The 21923-nt window shown below is 34.8% G+C and overlaps 3 protein-coding genes and 1 long non-coding RNA gene across 5 annotated transcripts; 2 read left to right on the plus strand and 2 right to left on the minus strand.

Moving 5' to 3' along the window:
• Positions 1-1419: 1419 nt before the first annotated feature.
• Positions 1420-3271, minus strand: LOC111409937 (AAA-ATPase At2g46620-like). Of its 2 annotated transcripts, XM_023040064.1 has the most exons (2): positions 3201-3271; positions 1420-2924 (listed from the first exon to the last, which is right to left on the minus strand). In XM_023040064.1, exons 1-2 carry the CDS (start codon positions 3201-3203, stop codon positions 1662-1664), a joined length of 1266 nt encoding a protein of 421 aa, XP_022895832.1. In that variant the 5' UTR covers positions 3204-3271; the 3' UTR covers positions 1420-1661. The 2 variants fall into 2 exon arrangements, with proteins under 2 accessions (XP_022895832.1, XP_022895831.1); XM_023040063.1 differs by lacking the exon at positions 3201-3271 and having other exon boundaries at positions 1420-3192.
• A 2552-nt stretch (positions 3272-5823) lies between these two features.
• Positions 5824-7314, plus strand: LOC111411142. The gene has a single exon (XM_023041702.1). The coding sequence runs from the start codon at positions 5824-5826 to the stop codon at positions 7312-7314; it is 1491 nt and encodes a 496-aa protein (XP_022897470.1).
• A 6703-nt stretch (positions 7315-14017) lies between these two features.
• Positions 14018-18303, minus strand: LOC111409938. Its single transcript, XR_002705584.1, has 3 exons — positions 15519-18303; positions 15286-15426; positions 14018-15206 (listed from the first exon to the last, which is right to left on the minus strand). It is a non-coding gene; the product is annotated as an uncharacterized LOC111409938 (long non-coding RNA).
• Positions 18304-18523: 220 nt separating this feature from the next.
• Positions 18524-20982, plus strand: LOC111409939. The gene is made up of 4 exons (XM_023040065.1): positions 18524-18874; positions 19172-19438; positions 20049-20208; positions 20636-20982. The coding sequence occupies exons 1-4, from the start codon at positions 18674-18676 to the stop codon at positions 20812-20814; spliced, it is 807 nt and encodes a 268-aa protein (XP_022895833.1). The 5' UTR covers positions 18524-18673; the 3' UTR covers positions 20815-20982.
• Positions 20983-21923: the final 941 nt, after the last annotated feature.

Genomic DNA, 21923 nt, shown 5'->3' on the forward strand with positions numbered 1-21923 from the left:
CTAAAATTTTCTTTTCCAACAAAATGATTGTCAAACACTCTCTTAGTTTATGATTATAATTATCATTATGGAACAATACGGGATTTGAATGTTTCAATAATTACAAAAATCACATTGGTTCACGGTTTAGTACTGCTTTTTTACGAACTCTAGTTGAACCAAAATGAGTGCATCCCTAGTTACGTTTGTATTATATTTTTTCGAAATATATGGAAAAAGAAAATCACTAAAAATGAAATCTGATAATATTACAGATTATTATAGACTTGAAATAATATAAAGAAATATAAGAAAAAAATGAATAGATAAAAAGGCAAAATCCTCTTAGCCTCCCTGCAAAAAAAAAAAAACTCCTCGTATGGCCATTATTGCTGATTTAGTAAACAAAGACATAACCTATTTAAAATGAAATGAAATAAAATAAGTTTATGTTCGACCCCATTTTTTTAAATATTTTTTTTTTTCAAACTCATTTTTATCAGAAGTAAATAGTGGCAAAAATTCTGAAGTCTGGTTATCTCAAGTTAACAATGCTGACAAAAGTCCATACAACGTACAAATCAATAATACATGAACTTAGAACAAACTTTAATTATTAACAAATCATTTTAAATTAACATGTTCAACTTTTTTCTAATTACTCCTTAGACTTAAAAATATGTGATATTTTAATGTAAAATGATGTATTAATAATTAATTGAACGGACAATAAACATTAAAGAGCGGATATCGAATCACCAACTAGAAACAATCATGGACTTTGTGGTCCTTGTGATCAAATATTCTCAAATCAATCCCATCAGTTAAATTCCAAATACAATGGACAAAGCAAACTCAACGAAACACAATTATGTCATCTAAAGCATCGCCAATGATGAGAGACACAATGTGGGCTGCCTTTTTTCTTTTTTTTTTTTCTTTTTTTTTTTTTCAATTTTAAAAATAAAATCAATGTAATATTAAGGACAATTATATAAAATAGATTGCTTATCGCAGGAGAAAAATATATTGAAATTATGGGTCGATAGAATATCCACAAAATCTAATCGAACCAATGAGTTCAATTTGATTCATTTTAAGTTCTAAATGATCCTCAAGTACAAAAATAAATAATCGACTAGTTTAGTTCGACATTAATTCTAGTACTTGAAAATAAAATCCAAAATGAATTAAACTTTTTTAAGGTCCTTGATCCAATCATTTATGAAACTTAAATCTCATTTGATTTCCATTTTTATCAAAATATATTTTTCTCTCTTCTTTCTAACCACACATTCTCCATTAAAATAATATTACACGTAAATTAAAAAATTTTCTTTATTTTTCTTACACACAATCTCCATCAATCTACTATTTTAAAATTTACTTTTTCAACAAATGAATGTCAAACACTCTCTTAATTTATGATTATAATTATCATTATGGAACAATACGGGATTTGAATGTTTCAATAATTACAAAAATCACATTGGTTCCCGGTTTAGTACTGTTTTTTTACGAACTCTAGTTGAACCAAAATGTGTGCATCCCTAGTTACGTTTGCAATATATTTTTTCGAAATATATGGAAAAAGAAAATCACTAGAAATGAAATCTGATAATATTACAGATTATTATAGGCTCGAAATAATATAAAGAAATATGAAAAACCATGTGATATCATCACCGTTCAATCATGTCGGAATCATGATCTAACGACTCTGGTCTATTGCAGCTCTTCAACCGCAGCAGTCCATATAGCTTCCGAAACTCCTTAGGCACGGTGCCCTTCCAGGGGGCGCCGCCACCATCCTCTGTCGCGGACGAAGGCGCTGGAGATGACTCTGCACTATCCCTCAACCGCATTGCCACCTTTCCCCCGCCACCATTAGCTTGCAACGCCGTGATTACTGACTTCAAAGCCCGGGTGGGAGAGCTCCGATTCACCAGCATTAACTCCCCGATCTCCGCCGGGCTCATGGTGGCGCCGCCCTGGAAAATCTCCTCCACTTGTTGAAACAATTTATGCTCCTTAACCCCTAAATAATTGCTGGCCAATCCCTTGAATGAATTGAAATCACAAAGAGGAAAATAAATATGGACATCAATCCTCCCAGGCCTCAACAAATCAAAATCAATCCCTTCTTTACTGTTCATCGTAAAAATCACAATCTTCTCATCACAACAACTCGAACACAAAATCCCATCCATGAAATTCAACAGCCCAGATGAAGAAATCCCAGTTTTCGATTTCTCCGAAATGTAACAATCCAAATCTTCGACAACAATCAAAGATTTACCCTTCGTTTGCAATAGTAGCAAATTAAGATTATCACCATCTTCAATTTGTGAGAAATCGAAGTTATAAACATCATACGAGAGAAAATTCGCTATGGCTGCAATGAAACTGGATTTTCCGGTGCCGGAGGGGCCGTAGAGGAGATAGCTCCGCCGCCAGACACGGCCAAGCTTGTGATAATACTGCTTCGACTTCACAAAATTTTCCAAATCGGATTTAATCTTGTTTTTCAAATCCAGGTGAACAACAACCGTGTCGAAATTTGAAGGATGATTGAATTGAACAGATCTCCATTTTCCTTTATTGTTTATATACAGCTTCAATTTCTTCCCTCTCTGTTCAATATCGTTAGAAATTGTATGAATATGTTGAAGATAAGGCTTCAAAATTCTCCTCCTATCCTTTTTCTTAATCTTCAACACAAAACTTCGATCAATTTTTACCCACATAACTCGTGCTCCGAGAAAAGTGTCCCGGATTATCTGATCATCCCCAAGTGCCAAAACGATGTCGTTCGACTCCTCGCCGGAGAATAAGTTCGTATAATCAGAATCTTCAACCGAAGCCAATGAATTTACATATAGCTGAACTTTCCGGTATAGCTGATTTTCTTGGCCGTTTTCATTCAACTCAGGGACCCTAAATTGCTGATGAACATGAATTTGATCATCAATCCGTTCAACCCACATTCTCAAAACATAAATTAAAGCAGTTCGATGCAATAATAATCGAACAACAAATAATAGGCATATAATCAACAAAATTATCAAGAACAAATTAACAACAAACATGGGCATAAACAAAATAAATTTCACTGAATTTTTTTTGGGTTTTGAATGGAGAAGGAAAATATGAAGGGGTCCTTTGAGGAAATTATAATCAGATTTTTCTTTTTAAAATTCTTGTTGTGGAGATTGGCCTACCATGAATTAATTCCCTGTCACTCTTATTCCACTCATTTCTAAAACTTTCCAGCCAGAAACTTAAATACACACACTGACACATACAACGCATATATGTATATATATATATATTTATAAAAGGTTGAACCTCAACCTTAAGAATAGTACCCACCGCCTTGTCCTTGGAGCATCGTGAGAGAGGTTAATCGCAGAATGTGCCCCAATAGGTCAGGAAATAAGAGTTGCTTGTACACTGGTGCCCATAAAGAGTCTCAATCCATATTTCAGAAATCGAACTCTCACACTGTCGCTGTCAGTAAGGTTGAGCATATATATATTTATATGTAATAGCATTATAGTTATGGGTATAGATATGAGTTGGTAAACTATGGCATGGACGGGGTAGGTTTCTTGTTGAAGACAAATTATCTGCAATTTCAAAATGTTAGTTATTTTCTGATCTTTTTTAATCACAGTTTTAATTTTAATTTTGTATGAGTTAGCACGCATCGGTTTATGATGATGGTTTCTTACTTTCTTTCCAAATATTCTGAGTAAATATGTTGTCGTATCTTTGCATTTGTTGTTTATTTAAGCATATGAAGGACAAATAAATCTTTTTATACCATTATAATGAACTTTTTGGATGAAAATCATCGTTGAAAATAGTGTATACTATCAGTGAAATGTTGATAATAAGAATGCAATGAAAAATAGTTGAAGACATGAATGTGTCGACGGGTGAATGTTAGGAACTTCTAGTACAATTAAAGAGTGTTAAGAGGAAAATGTTGTGGACAACATGAATTTTTCGGCTACATCCTTAACTTTGTTTCCTTGCATTTTTATCCTAACTTTTTATTAACTATTAGCGCATCGTTTCATAGCCTCTTGAGATCACATCGGGTCATAGCCTTTTGAGATCGTGGCTAGATTTTAGTCAGGCTTGGCCCAGGAGTTTACTTGACTTGCGTTGGATCTAATAACGGCTGTAGTCCAAAATTTATTAAAAGAACATAAAAGGCTTACGTATCTTTCATATTTTCAAATAAGAAAAAAACAAATACAAAAGTGCGATATCATATTCGTCCCTTATTTTGAAGAATGCAAACAAAATATTTGACAAAAAAATAATCATCATAGATCAAATGTACTAAATAATAAAATAAAAGATAGATGATAAAAATGCCAAAAAAAAAGGAGGAGGAAAACGAAAAAGAAAAGGCCAGGACATAAGTACAACTATAACAAAGATTGGGACCTTAAATTGTAGTCAATAAAAATGTAACTATCTTTTAGAAAATCGTAAAAATTTTTATAATGTAATTGTGCATGTTTGGCATTTGTTTGTAAATTGTTAATAGTCGATCAAAATACTTTTTGTAGGTCAATATTACACATTTATCAAATACTCAATTCCATCCATTTATAATTTAAATCGATTATAAACAACTCACAAGCGTGATATGTTCTCATTTGTCATCATCTGCATTTTTCATTGAGAATTTTCGAAAGGAAATGATCTGATAAGGTACTTTACACTCTTACCTAGACTTCCAAGCTTGTATAATATTTGATTTATTGGGCAAATTTTTACTTAATTTGTGTACATATAATGTTTGGAGGTGAAACCCGAGAAGCTAATTAATGCCAATAATAATAAACACAATTTTTAAGAAGAGCAAATAACTTCCATGAGAAGCCACAAAAATGTTGCTATTACCTAGGTGAGTCCACTTGCTTACATTTTTAATTATATTTTAATCAATTATTCTAGAACAAATGAAGAAAAAGCAAAAATTCCATTAACATATGCGAAGAAGTATATGATTCCAACTTCAAAGAAATCATTTTAAGAAATTTACTGTGGTAGAAATTTGAAGCTGATTAGGCTTTCATCATTTGTCGGTAGAAAGTATATTTCTTTGAACTCTATTTCTTCGAACTCTCGTTTTTTTGATAAGTTTTATTTAGTAGTTGTTGTTATATATGTTCAAATCTCAATTTTTTGATAAGGTATTTTTTCCCTTCAATGGACGAAATTATCCTAAGTATATATTTTTTGTATCATTCATCTTAAATAACTTAGTTAGATAATATACTTCTGTATTTAGAATATCATTTATCGTGGAATAAATTCTTGCAAAAATGTTGGTTGAAGTTGAAGAAGATGATAAATGCATGAAATCCCGTCATTTCATTCTCAACATTTTATAAATGTCGATAATGATAGTATAAACATCGTTCACGACATTTATAAACGTCGAGAATGATATTTATACTATCATTCTCGTCACTGTCAAATGTTGACAATAACATTAAAAACTTGAGTAAGTTAGGAAAATTTCGTGTATAGCGATTCACATATTGCATGTAGGTAGCATTTTCGTTTTCGATTTTCGTTAGTGGTTGATAGTATTGTTGTTTATGACATGCAGCTATAGGAGATGTTAAGAGATTTGTTGTCTCGTATGGTGGTAGATTCGTCAACATAGATGACGGGTAGAAGTGGTTAGGGAACCGAACAACATCAATCGTTGTTCAACATGATATTACATATGAAGAGCTTGTACATAAATTATTCGAGAAGCTGAATGTTGATAGAATGAAGTTCCGAATTCAATTGAAATTTACAGTTTCGAACATGAATATACCCCCTGCTGATGTAGCTGACGATGAAGATTTGCAATGGTTTATGTCTGCTCACACAGAAGTGACGTTGTGTGTAATTGCAGATGAATATAATGCTGGAGAGCACGAACTGCATGTCGGAGTTGAGCCTTTGTCACCAATAGAAGATGCATTGTGTGGACGCGATGAAGTCAGTATGTGCGAACTACAAGAGCCACAAACGATTGATAATATGTATGAAAGTTTAGGTGAAGGCAATTTGTTTATTCGAAATGCAATTGAGTCAATTGATAAAGAAGACATTGTGGAGAATCAGTTATTCTTTAGCAAACAACAGTTACACACAAGGCTTCAACTTAAGGCTTTGAAAGAGAAGTTTCATTTCAAGGTTAAAAAGTCGAATCCTAGATCTCTTACTGTGTGTTGTGTCGATACTATATGTCATTGGCTAGTACGAGCTTCTAAGATAAAAACTTCAGAAATATTTACGATTCGAGAGTACATACATGAGCACACATGTTCTCTAGACGTTCGACGAAATGCACAAATTTACGCAACGAGTGCAATAATTGGGCATCACATAATGCGAAGGTTGAACGATGCAAACCAATTATACGTTCCTACGAGTATTATTGGGGATATGGAACGTGAGTTTGGTGTACAAATTACCTACAACAAAGCGTGGAGGGCTAAAGAGAAGGGACTTCGATTTCTTCGTGGTACACCCGAAGAAAGTTTCCAAAAATTGCCATCATATTGTCACATGTTAACCGAGAAAAATCCAAGAACTATTGCACACATTGAACTCGACTCAAATAATAGGTTCTTGTACTTCTTCTTAGCGTTCGGGCCTAGTGTACGTGGTTTTCGAGAATACATGAGGCCAGTAATTTGTGTTGATGGAAGTCATTTGAAGGGCCAATATAAGGGAACACTACTAGTAGCTGCAGTGCAAGATGCTAACCTACAAATATATCCTCTTGCTTGGAGTGTTGTCGATGGGGAAACAAATGCATCGTGGTATTGGTTCTTTGCAAAGTTAAAAGATGTCGTTGATGATTCAAGCCAGCTAGTGTTTGTGTCGGACAGGAAGAAGAGTAGTAAGCGGGCAATTACGAGGTTGTTTCCACTTTCTCACCACGGTGCCTGCATCTGGCATATCGAGAAAAATCTTATTGCTAGGTATAGCAATAGCAATGTCATCTTCTTATTCAAGCGGGCAGCGCTAGCATACCGCGTATCGAAATTTGATCAGTTCATGACACGGATAAGAACCATTCGACCGTCAATGGCATCTTACTTGGAACATGCCGATATATCCTCCTGGTCACGGGCACATTTTGTTGGTAATCGGTACAACGTTATGACGAATAACATTGCGGAGTCATTGAATTCAGTCCTAAGACGACAAAGAGGTTTCCCTATAACCTCGTTGATCGAAACTATTACGTCATTGATACAACGATGGTTCTACGAGAGAAAAAAGTGCATCCACGAAATGTAGTACGACTGTGACACCAAAAATTGATGATGAATTGAGAAAATCATTCGACGCTGGTGCAACTTTACCAGTACGAAATTTGGACGAACTCGTTTTTGAGGTAAGTATAGCTACCGAACTTTGTACCGTCGACCTTATAGGTAACACATGTTCATGTCGAGAGTTTCAGATGCGACAAATCTCATGTTCACGTGCATCCCGAGCTGCTTGCGCAAAAGAAAAATCATTATATGATTTGTGCTTCCCTTACTACACCACAGAATATTGGTGAGCTGCGTACAACGAAGTTCTTCACCATTTGGCCGAGAGTCAGATTGGGTTGTTTCTCAGTCTATTCATTCCGTCGAAGTTTTGCCCCCGAATATATGTAGAGCACCAGGTCGACCTCCTATCCAACGTCAACGGTCAAGAACTGAAAAGTCGACGTTGAGATGAAAATGCGGCCGATGTGGGGGTTCTGGACATAACAGGCAAACATGTCAGAATTCGACATCTTTAAGTGACACGTATACTTAAATGACATTGTGTATTCCGATCGTCAAATGCCCTGATAACATGAATTATCAATGTTTTGAATTTTTTTCTTTTGTATTACTTGCTTTCTACCTCTTGTTTTAAATATTGTTGAATATATTTTTGACTTCTACTTCTTTCTGTTTCTTTCTTCGTTCTCTCTTGATATCACTTATTTGCAATTGCTTGTTGTAAAATTAAGTTTGTAATACATTTTGAATCATTTATATGGATTCATCCCATTTTTTGTGATTTTTCTCTTATATTATTTTAGTAGTTCAAAATTTTATAGCGCACAAACAGAAAAATTTGTATGGGCATTCACTAAATACAAACAACACTTCATTTTAGAATGTCATAATGAATACAAACAAGAGAGGCCAGGTTTGGGGTATAACTACCAACAAGGGAAATTGTGCTTACATATATTCTTATGAGCATTTCACTACGATATCATTTTGTTCATCATATAAGTGAACAAGCACATATCTATTCATCACTGGAATTTTCTTAATCATTGTAGACACAATGTGGTAATGGATATAAAAACAACCCATGAATGACTCGTTCTCCTCAGTCATTGGAGGAGACAAAATGGTAATCACAACAAAAGGAAGTCATAACTCCAATACATATCGTAGACAACTATTATACAAAATGGTGATCACCCCAAAAAATATCCATCACCTATATGGATTTTATAGCACTACTATATGTACGTAAACATTTCACTTACGATGACTGCATTTTCTACATATCCTCCACGACGGACAAAGAGGACATATCACTGTCATACTCCTCGTCGGAGCTTATGATGATCACATCTTCATTTTCGACGGGAACTGCTCCAGCATTTTCATTCAACAACACATGATGTGCTTCCGGTTGGACCGATATTGAGACGATCTCACGATGAACTTGAATCGGTTCAATTTCGTCGATTAGATTCGGAAAAGGGATTGATTGAAGGCAAACCCTACGATGGCGGTTCGAAGGTTGACGAACATATGGAACAAAGATATTGCTTTCATCATCCGAGTCCGAGTCTATGATGATCAGGTTGTCCGCGGACTCGGACGATCCAGGGGGTCGAAAGTGATAGTAACATCAAGAACAGGAGTATATTGAGTTGATGAAGACATAATCAATGGAAAAACTAACTAGTGCTATGAATTTGTTAAATTCTCGTATGTATATATTTAAGTAAAGTCCAATATTTTATAGTGGAGAAACACTTGTCCGTTGAATTCACGATAAGATATCTCACCAACCAATATGGTTGAAGTCATTCATGGTGATTATTTTACAACTTTTTTCAAATCAGTATGGTTGAGAATGTACTTGTGCTTGGTATACCAACTTTAACTGCTATAATAATTATAAACCTGCTTGCTGCAGTTTTTACAGTTAATACACCATTTGGTTGCCTTCACTCTTAGTTAAATTTGGTTGGATTATATTTATGTTGAAATTTGATGCCGTTCTCGACATTTGTAACGTCGTTATCGACATTAAATAGCTGTTAATCTCGACACTTGACATTACGAATGTCTAGAACGACACTTGGACCAAAATACGATATTTCTCTACATTTCTTTGATTTCCGGACATTTGATATGTCGTTCTCGACATTACATAGCTGTGAATCTCGACGCTTGATATTTTATTTGTCTAGAATGACAATTCGAGAACATATTACATACCACCGTATAAATCGAAATATGCAAACCACTGTGTAAACCAAAATACATTTTACGTACCACCACATAAAACCAAAATTCATGTTATGTACCACAACATAAAGCAAAATACATATTGCAAACGATGGTATCATGAACCGGCTGCTCATCAACAGTCACACAAGCAAAGTACAGCTAAGCCACGACAACTTTTTCACTATCGGGGGTAAAGAAAGTATTCGTTATTCAAAAAATTGACCGCAATCTTTCTTCTGTATATTGACATCCTCTTTACTGAAACTAATTCTATTGGATGCCCGAGAACGAAGTATTCTATATATTTGAGTACAAACATTATGCAATTTGGCCTATACAATAAATAAATTTTCGTTAGTTGAAATTAATATATACAATAGATTAACTACGGTAGTAAATAGCAAGAGTTGAAATGCTCACCCATTGTTCGCACACGGTAGATAAGGTATAATCTCCATCTTCATTGGATCATTTATATTTTTCTTTATATCTCGTCTGGTGGACAGGGGTAGACACTGCAATAATGTTTGAACGACTGTGTATGTTGCTTCTACGTGAGCCTTGATTGCATCAGCTGTGTGAACATTATTGCTGCAGTCGTATATGTAGAATTTTCATTCAGGAATATTGACCAGAAACAGATAACATTCATTGCCTGGATATGAACTTGGAATTAATAAATACTTGCATCCCATCCACGAACGACCAGCTACAGACAATGTACCGTTGACGTAGCCTTGTAGGTGAGTTCCATCCGATTCACCTCTCTGGTTATATTCCATGTGCCACCTCATTTGCTGACAACACTCCTCTTCAAATTGAAAATCCAAAATTGCATATTTTTTATTGACGCAAGTACAATCTTCATTCATACGCTACCTCAATAATTTCAGCTCTAACTCAATATGCTAATGCAATAAATATATGTAATACATATTGACATATTAACTACGAAATCAAATTTATTGTGATTGCAAAACTTCACTCACCGCAATATTTAGATCCTTCGTCGGATCCATTAAACTTTTTAGCATGTCTGTTCCATAGACATTGCCACGACCATCGTCCAAATATGCACTATATAACATAATTTAAATTACTGTTAAATAATTCAACAAATAATTTTTGACATAGATATAATAATTTTTAGCATTCGGACTATTCAAAATGAGTTACATTTGTTACCCAGATTGATTTCTCGATATCCAATTCCTAATGTTTTTGTACTTGTTCATCGTAGTCTTCTAAGGGACGGCCTGTGGATGACGAAATTTGTGTGTATTTCATCTTCTTTTCCCTTTCTCTTCTCCGCATGTCAACACTTTCTGCTGGTTGAGACGTTGATGTCTCATGCGGCTTAACAGTAGGATTTGGACTTGCATGGAGAGGAACATCCTGCTACATGAAACCTATAATGGCTTCCATGTTGGATTCCCAGTTAGAGAATCTGTTTAGCATATTCTCATTCTTTTCGTCAATGTAAGATCTGACAGAACATAAACTTGTATCAATATAAGACTATATGTGCTCCTGTTGCTGCTGGAATAATTCTTCTTGTTTTCGAAGAATCGCCTGATAATGGACTTCTTGTTGTTGCGATTCCTGGGCCATATGAGTGCTAAACATATTGATAGAGAATTATACATGTATGACTACATACTTCATAGCATGTAATCTTGCATCGATTTGTTATGTTGTTCGAACAGTTGCTTTTGGCTTTCAAGGATATCCTGATTCAGGGCTCTGGATTCTTCAACAAATTTTCCCTTCAAGTTGCCACACAAACTGGACACATCTGATATCGTATGTTACCTGTACATACCCAACATTTCTTCAATTCGGTCTTTAGTTACATATCTGGAGGCACCAGAAGCAGAACTAGGCCCAACTCCAGTTGAAGTTCTCGATGTACCACGACTGGTCGTTTCTTGCACACGGATGTTATCCGGTATTTGTGGTACTACATTATCTACTTCTCCAGTGACAATGGCATCTAATATATTATGTTCATCGTCAGCCGGCAGTGAAAGATTTGTGTACCAGGGTGTTTGTAATTCTTCCTCTGTAGGCTGCAGCACTGCAACGACTTTGATCTGTAATCATAACAAAATATCAGAATCCATTTGTTTAATTGAACTTGTTAATAATAAAATGCGAATGTCATTCTACATTGAAAATAAAAAATTCATACATCTTGAGTATCCAAAAATTGCTTAACAACCGATTCCTTCAGTATAGTATTAGGCCTCTAATTATAGATTCGTGGAATCTACACCGTTCTGTATTTATGGCGACCAAACTTTTGTCCAATTCATGGAAACGCTTCATATATCCAATACTGCAACGTAAAGAAAGATAAATGTGATGTATAAATTTTATTCTTTGTACAAAGAAATTATACACAATACGTAAGTAATTAGAATAGGAACATAATACCTGAAATGCGAGTGGATAGCCTTGTAATGCATACTTACATTCTGTTTGTCCATTCTGTTGCATCCTTAGTATTCTTTCCAATTGTGACTCTTTCAATGAATTTAACAAAACGAAATATGTTATCCGGCCCCACGGATACGTAAGGAACTCATCCAGATGTTCAACCATGCCCAGAGTTCTATAATCAACTTATCGTGAAGTCGGTTTCAACACACACTCAACCAACATAACTAATCCCAACTTAAATTTATCTTCTGTATCTTCACGCATGTGAAAAGTTTCAAAAATCATTCTATTGTTAATTTTTTTTGTGCCATTGAAGTATTGATTTCTAAGACGATCGTTATTATAATCAAGTTCTACGAATGGTTCATGGCAAGGTAGTCCAATAATGAGGCAAAATTCTTGCAAGCCAAATCTAGCAAGATGGTCATCTAACCGTACCCAAAGTTTATTGTTTTTGTCACAATGCACAAGTCTCATTATAAATTCGTGTGCCAACTTGCTAGTAAATTGTTCTTCGTCTCCTTTGAAAACAGCTCCATATATAAATCCATAAAAATTACTACACATCAAATAACATTGTTAATTTGCATCTATGAAATCTACAAAATCTTGAACGTATTGACGATTTGGATACTGAAAGATGGTAGCAGAAAACCACTGTTCTGGAGAGAGAACATATTCTAAAGACATCTGCATCAATTATACAAGAATTAATATTTTTAAACAACTGTAATTATTTTTTCAAGATTTAATATTTTTATTTGATTGTACACATCTATTATAGTAAAACAAAGTACTGTTAATTGTACAATTATTTAAGAATTAATATTTTCAAACAAATATAATTTTTTTCAGTCTTGTATACTAAACAAAATTAAAATAAAAAATTAATATCTTAAACAAAATGTAATATTTTTGTTTACATATGACGTAAAACATACTGGGTGAATAATTACAAAAAAAAATGGTGGTTGCATTTATGTGTCTCCATGACACTATGAAAGTGTCACGGAGCCAACTGCTCCGTGACACTCTCATAGTGTCACGGAGACGAGGTTTGTCGAATAAATTATAGTTTAAAAGTATATTTTCTTTCAAGATATTCAACTAACTGCTAAGTAGCACAAATATTAAATACAAATTTTGAATTATTTACATTTTCCGATCAAATGAGCGTCTTTTTTGAGTGAATGTGGGAATGTTTCCGGCTAAATGAATGTGAGAATAAAACTTGAATTAAAATGTGTAGAAACTGAGTGAAGGAGAGTGAGTGAATGTGACAAACAATTGTAACTAAATGTGTGGATGGGGGAGTGAATGAGAAGAAAGAGCTAAAATTAATTAAAACGTGTGAAGAGTGAGTGAATGTGACAAATAATTGTAGCTAAATGTGTGGATGGGGGAGTGAATGTGAGGATAATGAGTGAACGAGAAAAAGTAGCTAAAAGTGTGCATGTGAGTAAATGTCAGAACCATTTTATCGTATTACGATAATTGAATGTTGTTGATAGATTCTGTATATAGTGAATATATTCACTTGTTGTGTTGTCATAATTGAATATTTTTCACACATTATGGATATATATATATCAGTGGTTTCTTTAAACTTTCTTGTATTGCAATTTGAAAGTTTTTGACAAATTATAAATTTCTTTTTAATTCATTTTGTTCCATTAAAATTTTATATTCACACAAAAAAAAAAAATTAACATTTTGTACAATTCAAATTTTATATTGAAAAAAAAATGTTCGATAAATTTCTTTAATTTATTAAAGCTAACCGAGTTAATCAATTTTTCCTTACTAATTGCTAAGTAGCACGAAGTTTATTTTATTTCCACATACACGATCACACAGAATGACACATATGTTCACATATTATTAAAAAAATATATATAAGGGACGTTAACATTTATATTGAAACAATATTTCTTGACATTTCACTCATTTCTTGACATTTGATGTGTAGTTCTCGACATTAAATGTCTGCTAATCTGGATACTTGACAGTACATTTGTATAGAACGACATTTCAACTAAAGTATAATATTTCTCTACATTTCATTAGAACATTGACATCTCCTACTCCACTATATGAGATAATAAAGTTATAAACTATTTTCAACATACAACATTCGAAACATGTCACTAACTTATAAACCACCGGTTTGCATCCACAAAATATTACATACCACCATATAAACAAAAATATGTAAACCACTGTCTAAACCAAAATAAATTTTCCGTACCACGACATAAACCAAAATGCATATTGAAAAACCACCATATAAATCAAAATAGGCAAACCTCTAAATTCTACGCATCCCTCTTACCCCTCTTGTGACCGGATCGGGTATATGGCGTCTTTTTGTTTGCATTAGCCTTCTTCAGCCTCAACGATCGAGGTCTACGTGTAGGTGGATCAGCTGCCATCGAAGGTCCAGAAACGACGCTATCATGAACAGTTGATCATCAATGGTCACACCAACTGTAGGTACAACGGCTGGTGCCTCTTTTACAATATCACAAGCAACATATACTGACCCAAGTACTCCAACCCCACCTCCTAACGTTATGGACACATCAGGGATATTGCAAACAACTGGTTCGATTGCCTCTACGACATCCTGTCTGTTCGCAGAAATATTGGGAGTGAAAACATCATGTCGAGGCTCGTCTCCACTACGATCGTCATGACCAAATCCACCATACTCAGCACCAACATTGTGTTGTCCAATTTCTTAGCAACTTCATCAAACCTTCGTCGAAGAACATTCATCTCATCAGTGACATGATTTCTCAAACCACACACATGACCTCCCAGATCATTTTGGAGACTAGCGAATCTTGTGTTCATTTCTTCCCTCAAATCCCCCATCTTGCTCCCAAATGCCTCCCGTTGTTCATTCAAGATAACTCTTATCTCATCTAAAGACACAAGTCTTTCAACAATCGGATCCCCATGCTCTTCTTCTCTGCCTTCAACGTGATGCAAACCTCGATGAAGAGGTCCACCTATGTTGCCTCTCTGGGATTTATTTGGTCGATGGTTGTTGTCATCGTTCCGTATGATATCATCTTCAACTGGATAAGCTTGTATTTCTATTGATTGAGCAACAAGACCATCTAGAACGGGGTCGACTGCATCTTCCAACAGAACTAGATCGACGAAGTACAACTGCAATTTTTCTCCAGCAGTTGCACACAGCGTTGCCCACAAGTGCACCTACAGGAGAAGAAAAATATGCGAAATGAAAAAATATATATTGCGAAGTGTAAGACAATTAAGTATGTAAATCGCCTACATTTGTCTTCTAAAAAAAATCTGAATATGTCCGGGAATGAGGTTGTTTCGTGCTAGACCACCGCAACATCCTCGGGACATCGTCACAAGTCTTACTCGAGAATCGAGCTCCCAACTCCGAAATTGCCTCGTACGCCCAAATCTGCATGTCATTTGTAACAGTAATAACCATATTTGAAGATAAATAACAATGAGCAATGAGAAGAACTGAAATGAACCAAAATAGATGTATACCTGGACAGCAAGAGGGAATCCGTACAATGTGCAAGTCATCCTATCACAATCATTCACTTTTACCATGTCCGCCTTTCTTCCCCATCCACATAGTAGTGATTTGATGAAAAGTTGAAAACATACTGTCCCCCATGGGTAGGCATTGAAAAAATTCAAGTCGTCAACGATAGAAAGAGTTGTCGAATTTATTCCGATCTCTTGAATTAAATACCCCTTCAATAATTAGTGCCAACCCAAGCTTGTAACGATCGTTACGGTTGGTACATTTCAAAAAAACTTTCTCTAGGTCGCTACACGTTATCCGGTCCATATTAGTAAACATTTTATATTGTAGACGGGTTTTCTCTAGGATTTTGTCAATTTCGGCACCTTTAGGCATTGGACTGCACTTCAAGCCAGTAATTAGTGTGAACTCCGACAGTCCAAATCTTGCAAATCTTTGGTTCACCCTGAACCAAGCCTCAAACTGCTTTCGGCATACCACCGATCTGTTTACCATTTCATGAATTAATTGAGCAGATAGTTTCAGCTTTGGTAACCTTGCAACATGTCTTATACAACTGTACTCCAACTGACGCTTTTGCTGTGGATCCAATTTGTTGAGGACAACTGATATATATTTTGTGTTGCTCACTTGTGACACATAGGCCGGAACACGTTCTTCCTCCGGAATTTTATATCGGTGTGTCATACTCATCTACAAATCAAAACAAATGAAAACAATACTTTAACAAATAGCATGAGAACGTACAAATGAAATCAAATATAACATTCTTGTTAAAATGCAGTGAAAGAAAAATGATTTTTACAATACAATGGTTTGATAAAATACCATATCTAAACTATGTTGTTTAATTGTTGAAATTAAAACAAACCTGGCTTCTGATCTGAAGCTATCATGTAACCATTTTACAGTTTGATCACCATTCAAACAGTTCAAAAGTATACACACAATCTTCTACAATTTCATTAAGTTAATTGCCTAATTTAGATATTCAAATAAATCGAAAATGCAATATTCTTTAGCAAAATAAATAACAACAACATAGCCTTGTATTAAATGAATTTAGAGTCAACTACAACAGACTATACGCAAAATCAAGTATACATATCATAAGATTTGATAAAGTTTTCTATCTACTATCAACCTATCACAGTCTTCCTCCATAAGAAACCATCAATATACAAATGCAACCCTCAACAAGATGCAGAACAAATTTGATTCGAAAATGAAGCCATTTAGTTGCTGATGAGCATTCAAACAGTCTAAGAGTGTATAATAGCAACACAACCTGTGTCATTTCATCATGTTTATTGCCTAACTTAGATGCGAAATATGCCTCAAATGGAGTATTCTTCACTTCGTACTAGTGTTATTTATCATCTAGCAGTATCAAATTTAGTTGACATATAGATTATATCTCAAAACAAAAGATACAATAACAGGGACAACAGAAAGTACAATCATTTTCCTGATTTCTTTAAACACTTTACCTCTTCAACCTTTTCGACAGTATTTCACATGTACCACTTTTTATCTCAAATTGTATCAACAGTTAGTATTTGCTCGCCCAATAGAATCGATATACTCAGTGACCTTGATATCAATTTATGTTAAACTAGCTAAATCTTAAAATTTAAGAAGAGGGGAGACTTGGGGAAGTGAAAAAAATAACGAAATAAAGAAAAAAATAATAAAATAAACTTATTCTAAAGCACTGGACTCTGAAGTGTGGTGAGCAAACGACAATTGGGAAAATAAGAGAGAAATGGACAGGCTCGTTATCGGCAGGTTGGGTCGGAGTGAAGATTGAGAGACTGAGAGTGAGAGTTGAGAGGACTTAGTTTAGGGCTTCTTTTATTTTTTCATTCCCCCACCTTCATTTTTTTTTTGTATTCGGGTCAAGTTCATCAGGTTTCCATTTTTTACCCATAACCCGATCCAACTCGATCTGCACCTACTCGACCCATAACTCTACCCACATCGACCCGACCCAGGCATTTAATGCTGATTGACATTTCTACGTTGATTGACATGAATAATGATATGAAAAATTTTGAATTCTTGTGTGGAAATAATATTTTCTAATAGGGGTATTTTCGTCTACATAATTGAAAAATGGACACTGACAAAATTGTGAACATTTTTGCAAATGACTCACTAAAAATGGACATTACGTGATATTTCCTCTAATAATAATAATAATAATAAAAATAAAAAAAACTACACGACTGCGAATATAAAAAATAAAAGGGGGAGAGAGAGAGAGAGAGCTTAACTTTTCTACAAATATATCCTCAGTCCCAATGATATACAAATGGAACAATTATTGAATTTAAAGCACAACACCAAAAATGTGGATAAAATATTATACGCATTTGAAGCTCAGGGATCATACCTGCAGGAGAACCGAAATAGTTTCGAGGGACTAAAGGTGTACATAAACCTGGAATGGACCAATTTGTACATCTTTAGAAGTTAAAGAACTAAAGTGGATGAAGTGAAAGGTGGGGACCAACTTCAACATGTTAAAAAGTGAGAGGACCAGAATTGATAAATACAAAAGATAGATGACCAATTTTTTATCATCAATTCGATGCTTTGACCATTTTACTTTTATCATATCAATATAGAGATATTTTTAAAATATTGTTAGAGGAACATGAAATTGATAATCAACACATTTCCGATCTGTATAGGCCAGATTCATTTTTCGTAAAAGATCTAGCACATAGATAGCAACAAGACAACATTTCAAAAAACATGTTTCAATTCTAGAGTTTGTTTGGGAGTGATTTTGAGAATTGATTTTTTGATCGTTAGGAAAAAAGTGAGGTCTATCTGTGAGAGAAAAAATCAAATATGACGATTGAAATAGTAAAATAACAGTTAAAAAATCAATTTTTTTGACCAAAAAATTACTCCCAAATAGGTTGCTGTGTAGAACTGCCACCCGGTTTTTCTAACATAAAAAAGAGGATCAAATGAGGCATCAACAAGTAGGACTTTTTTGTGTGGACACAGAAGCTAGTCTATATCTTCCTTATCTTTTTCCACAAATTCCTGTTGTGTCTCCCACACTGTAACCTGTCTTCCAAATTCTCCTTCTTTCTGTATGCACCAGGCTAGCGTGTGTTGAGAGCGATAGGGATCCATGGCAGCCACACTCAGCCTCCTTAAACACCCAATTATTCCACCAAAAAACCAACAATTCAGAACTAAACTTTACATTCCCAACAACAAAATAAATTTTGAAAAAACCCCACAAAAACTCATAAATGAAACCTTAATCCACCTAAAATCTGATGCTCTTCCTTTCGCAGCAATCGCAGTGCCTTTCTTTCTAGACACCGAGGCATGTCCTTCATTTTTATCGGAATATATGAACCACATTCTCTAAAAGCTTAAACACGAACATATCATTCAATATGCCCCTTCGCGTGCGATAAAGATTCATTTTTTTCGTCAAATGATCAACTAGTGCACAATTTATGCCAAATGAGTGGCAACAAGGCTTGAACAAAACAATGAATCTTACGTGCACGTGATGGGCATTTTGAAGGAAAAATTTAATTATGTTCAACTAGAAATTAGTCCCCTTTTGATGTTTCATTGCTGAGAAATTTCTCTTTTTCATTGAATGGTGTAACAGAATGCACTTGCTGTTGGAGGGGAATTTGGGATTCTTGAAGGAAGATCATTTGCCCTGATTCATCCCATTGTTATGAGTGGCTTGTTCGTGTACACATTGTATGCTGGTTATCTTGGTTGGCAATGGAGGCGAGTTCGCACCATACAGGATGAAATTAATGAGCTCAAGAAGCAAGTGAAGCCAGTTGCAGTCACCCCAGATGGTACCCCACCTGCTGAACCACCTAAGTCATCACCTGTTGAAGCCAAGATTCAGCAACTCACTGAGGTATCCTTTTAAACCTTAAAACTAACAATGCTACACATTCTGTTTTGTCCCCTCCAAGAAGTGCAAAGAGTTCTATCTTATATCATGAGAAGAGTGGAGGATGTAGTAAATGAAATGTCAAAAAATGATTCTTCAATCATCTTAAATATGTTGGGTTAAGGTTTTGTTTCTGTTGTTGAGACAGGTTGCCTAAGCATGTGCAATATTTGTTTATACATGAGAAAGTTCGATAAGAATCCACGTTCTGTAAGCATTAAGGAAGTAGTTATGTTATTCGAATAGGCGATGAATTTGGGATCCACAGTTAAAAGTGTTAATGGCCTATGATGGCATGTTTGGTATGTCAAAGTGGATGCAACAATGGTCATATGCCTCTCTTCCTTAATCATATCGTATGGCTAATTGTTTAGTGGTTATCCTTGTCCAGAAAGATTCGCTGTGCCCAACAATGAAATTCTAAATGGATCGAACGAAATTTTGATGCCTAAACATGTTTAATCACGTTCGATACTGAGTCTAACATAGCTAACAATCCATTACTACAAAATAAGGTTAAAAGATTTACATTGTAATCCTGGAATAACTATTGCCATTTTCTCCATATATTCAGGAAAGAAAGGAATTGATCAAAGGGTCATTTAGGGATAGACACTTCAATGCTGGCTCCATATTGCTGGGATTTGGGGTTTTTGAAGCCGTATTTGGAGGGGTCAACACATGGTTCAGGACAGGAAAGCTATTCCCAGGACCTCATTTATTTGCAGGAGCAGGTAATTAGCAGCAGGACAATTTTTTCTTTCCATATTATAATACAGTTTGGCTACTTATGGTTCGTATTCTAAGAGCATGTTCATTATACATTATTGAATATGATTCGATACTAGAATGTATAAGATTTTAACTTATTTTCTTTCTTAATAATGTCAAGTTCTCCACTTTTCACCATACGAAACAAGCCATAAATGGATTTGATCTTATTTCTGACAATTCAAGTAAGCAAAATTTGTCCCAACTTTTAGATGAGATGGTGATTTATGAAATTTGTGTACTTGCCAGACTTTCAGCCCCTTACTTTTTAAGCTTTTAGACAGGCTGGTCTAACAATTGCAATTATGATTATATGTTTCTACGACATTTCGTAAGTATGCATTTTTAGGTTCAAAGAGCTGAGTTTTTTTGTTCTACTTCATTAAACAGGTATTACAGTTCTATGGGCAGCAGCTGCAGCGCTTGTCCCTTCAATGCAAAAGGGAAATGAAACAGCCAGAAACCTTCACATTGCATTGAATGCCTTAAATGTAATCCTCTTCATTTGGCAGATTCCCACTGGAATTGACATTGTCTTCAAAGTATTTGAATTCACTAAATGGCCTTGAAGATTCACAGGTTTTCATAACTTAATTCTGAGAGACAACACCCTGCTTTGGATAAGGTCTTTGATTTGCAAATTCTTACTGTATTGAAGTACGTTCACGATATGTTTGATAAGGTAATAGACAGTATTAGTTAGTATTCAATAAGAAATCTATAAGTGTTCTATATTAGATTGTTTAGTCCAACCATTCAAATTTTTATATTGATTATATGTGTTACTATATACGGATCAACAATGCTAAATCATCTGGGATAAAAGGAATAACCAAAAATGAATAGCGGATTAATCATTCAAATCTTAAACTCACTAGTTTTGAAACTAAAATCTTGTCGATTAAATGGTGCACACCAATCTAATAATCCGTACTATGCATATCATAGACGTAGTAAATTTGAACGAAGAAGAGGACAAGTCACCTGAATTTGGTGGAAGCCCATTGAAGAAGCCATCCCAAAAGCTGAAAATGCCTAAAGTAAAAGAAGAGTCAGAATCACATCTCCACAAGCAAACCCAAGACACAGACAGCAGGGGATAAAACATTTAGCAGATTTCATAGCAGAATCTCAATAAAGAGTAGATTTTTGTGTTTTCTTGGATTCTTATTGTTACGCTTACCAATTGTGTCATAGATTATGCATGATTTAGACAGAAAATAAGTAATTATTCGCTGTGCAAAATGTGCCATCGAGAAATGGCTTCATGGTGGCTCCAATATAAGCAGCACTAGCAGCTGCAATTGGCTCATTAATAATGTTGAAAAGAGTCTGACATTTGCAGTACAATTATCGGGCGCCCCTGTTTGTAAACCTGTCCCCAAGTCGGGACAACTGGTTTTATCCTTGTATTCAATGTTAACTTGTCATAGGACAAATTCCCATGTTAAGAATGGCGCCCCTGATTTTAAACCTGTCCCCAAGTTGGGACAGGTGGTTTTATCCTTGTATTCAATGTTAACTTGTCATAGGACAAATTCCTATGTTAAGAACCTAACCGCAATGAGGACATTAAATTGGACTGTACCGATTTCTCCATTTGCACATGAAACGTTGATACAAAGAGATTACAAATGAAACGATGATACTTTCTGAAGTCGAGCAACAATTGGTGCTA

Source organism: Olea europaea, chromosome 15 (genome assembly GCF_002742605.1).
Source record: "Olea europaea var. sylvestris chromosome 15, O_europaea_v1, whole genome shotgun sequence".
NCBI lineage: Eukaryota > Viridiplantae > Streptophyta > Magnoliopsida > Lamiales > Oleaceae > Olea > Olea europaea.

Bases quoted from the DNA above. Each gene is read 5' to 3' on its own strand.
- LOC111409937 (XM_023040063.1), bottom strand. From the start codon at position 3,074: ATGCCCATGTTTGTTGTTAATTTGTTCTTGATAATTTTGTTGATTATA.
- LOC111411142 (XM_023041702.1), top strand. From the start codon at position 5,824: ATGAATATACCCCCTGCTGATGTAGCTGACGATGAAGATTTGCAATGG.
- LOC111409939 (XM_023040065.1), top strand. From the start codon at position 18,674: ATGGCAGCCACACTCAGCCTCCTTAAACACCCAATTATTCCACCAAAA. The intron at 18,875-19,171 runs GCATGTCCTTCA...ATGGTGTAACAG, and splicing joins CTTTCTTTCTAGACACCGAG to AATGCACTTGCTGTTGGAGG. The intron at 20,209-20,635 runs GTAATTAGCAGC...TTCATTAAACAG, and splicing joins TCATTTATTTGCAGGAGCAG to GTATTACAGTTCTATGGGCA.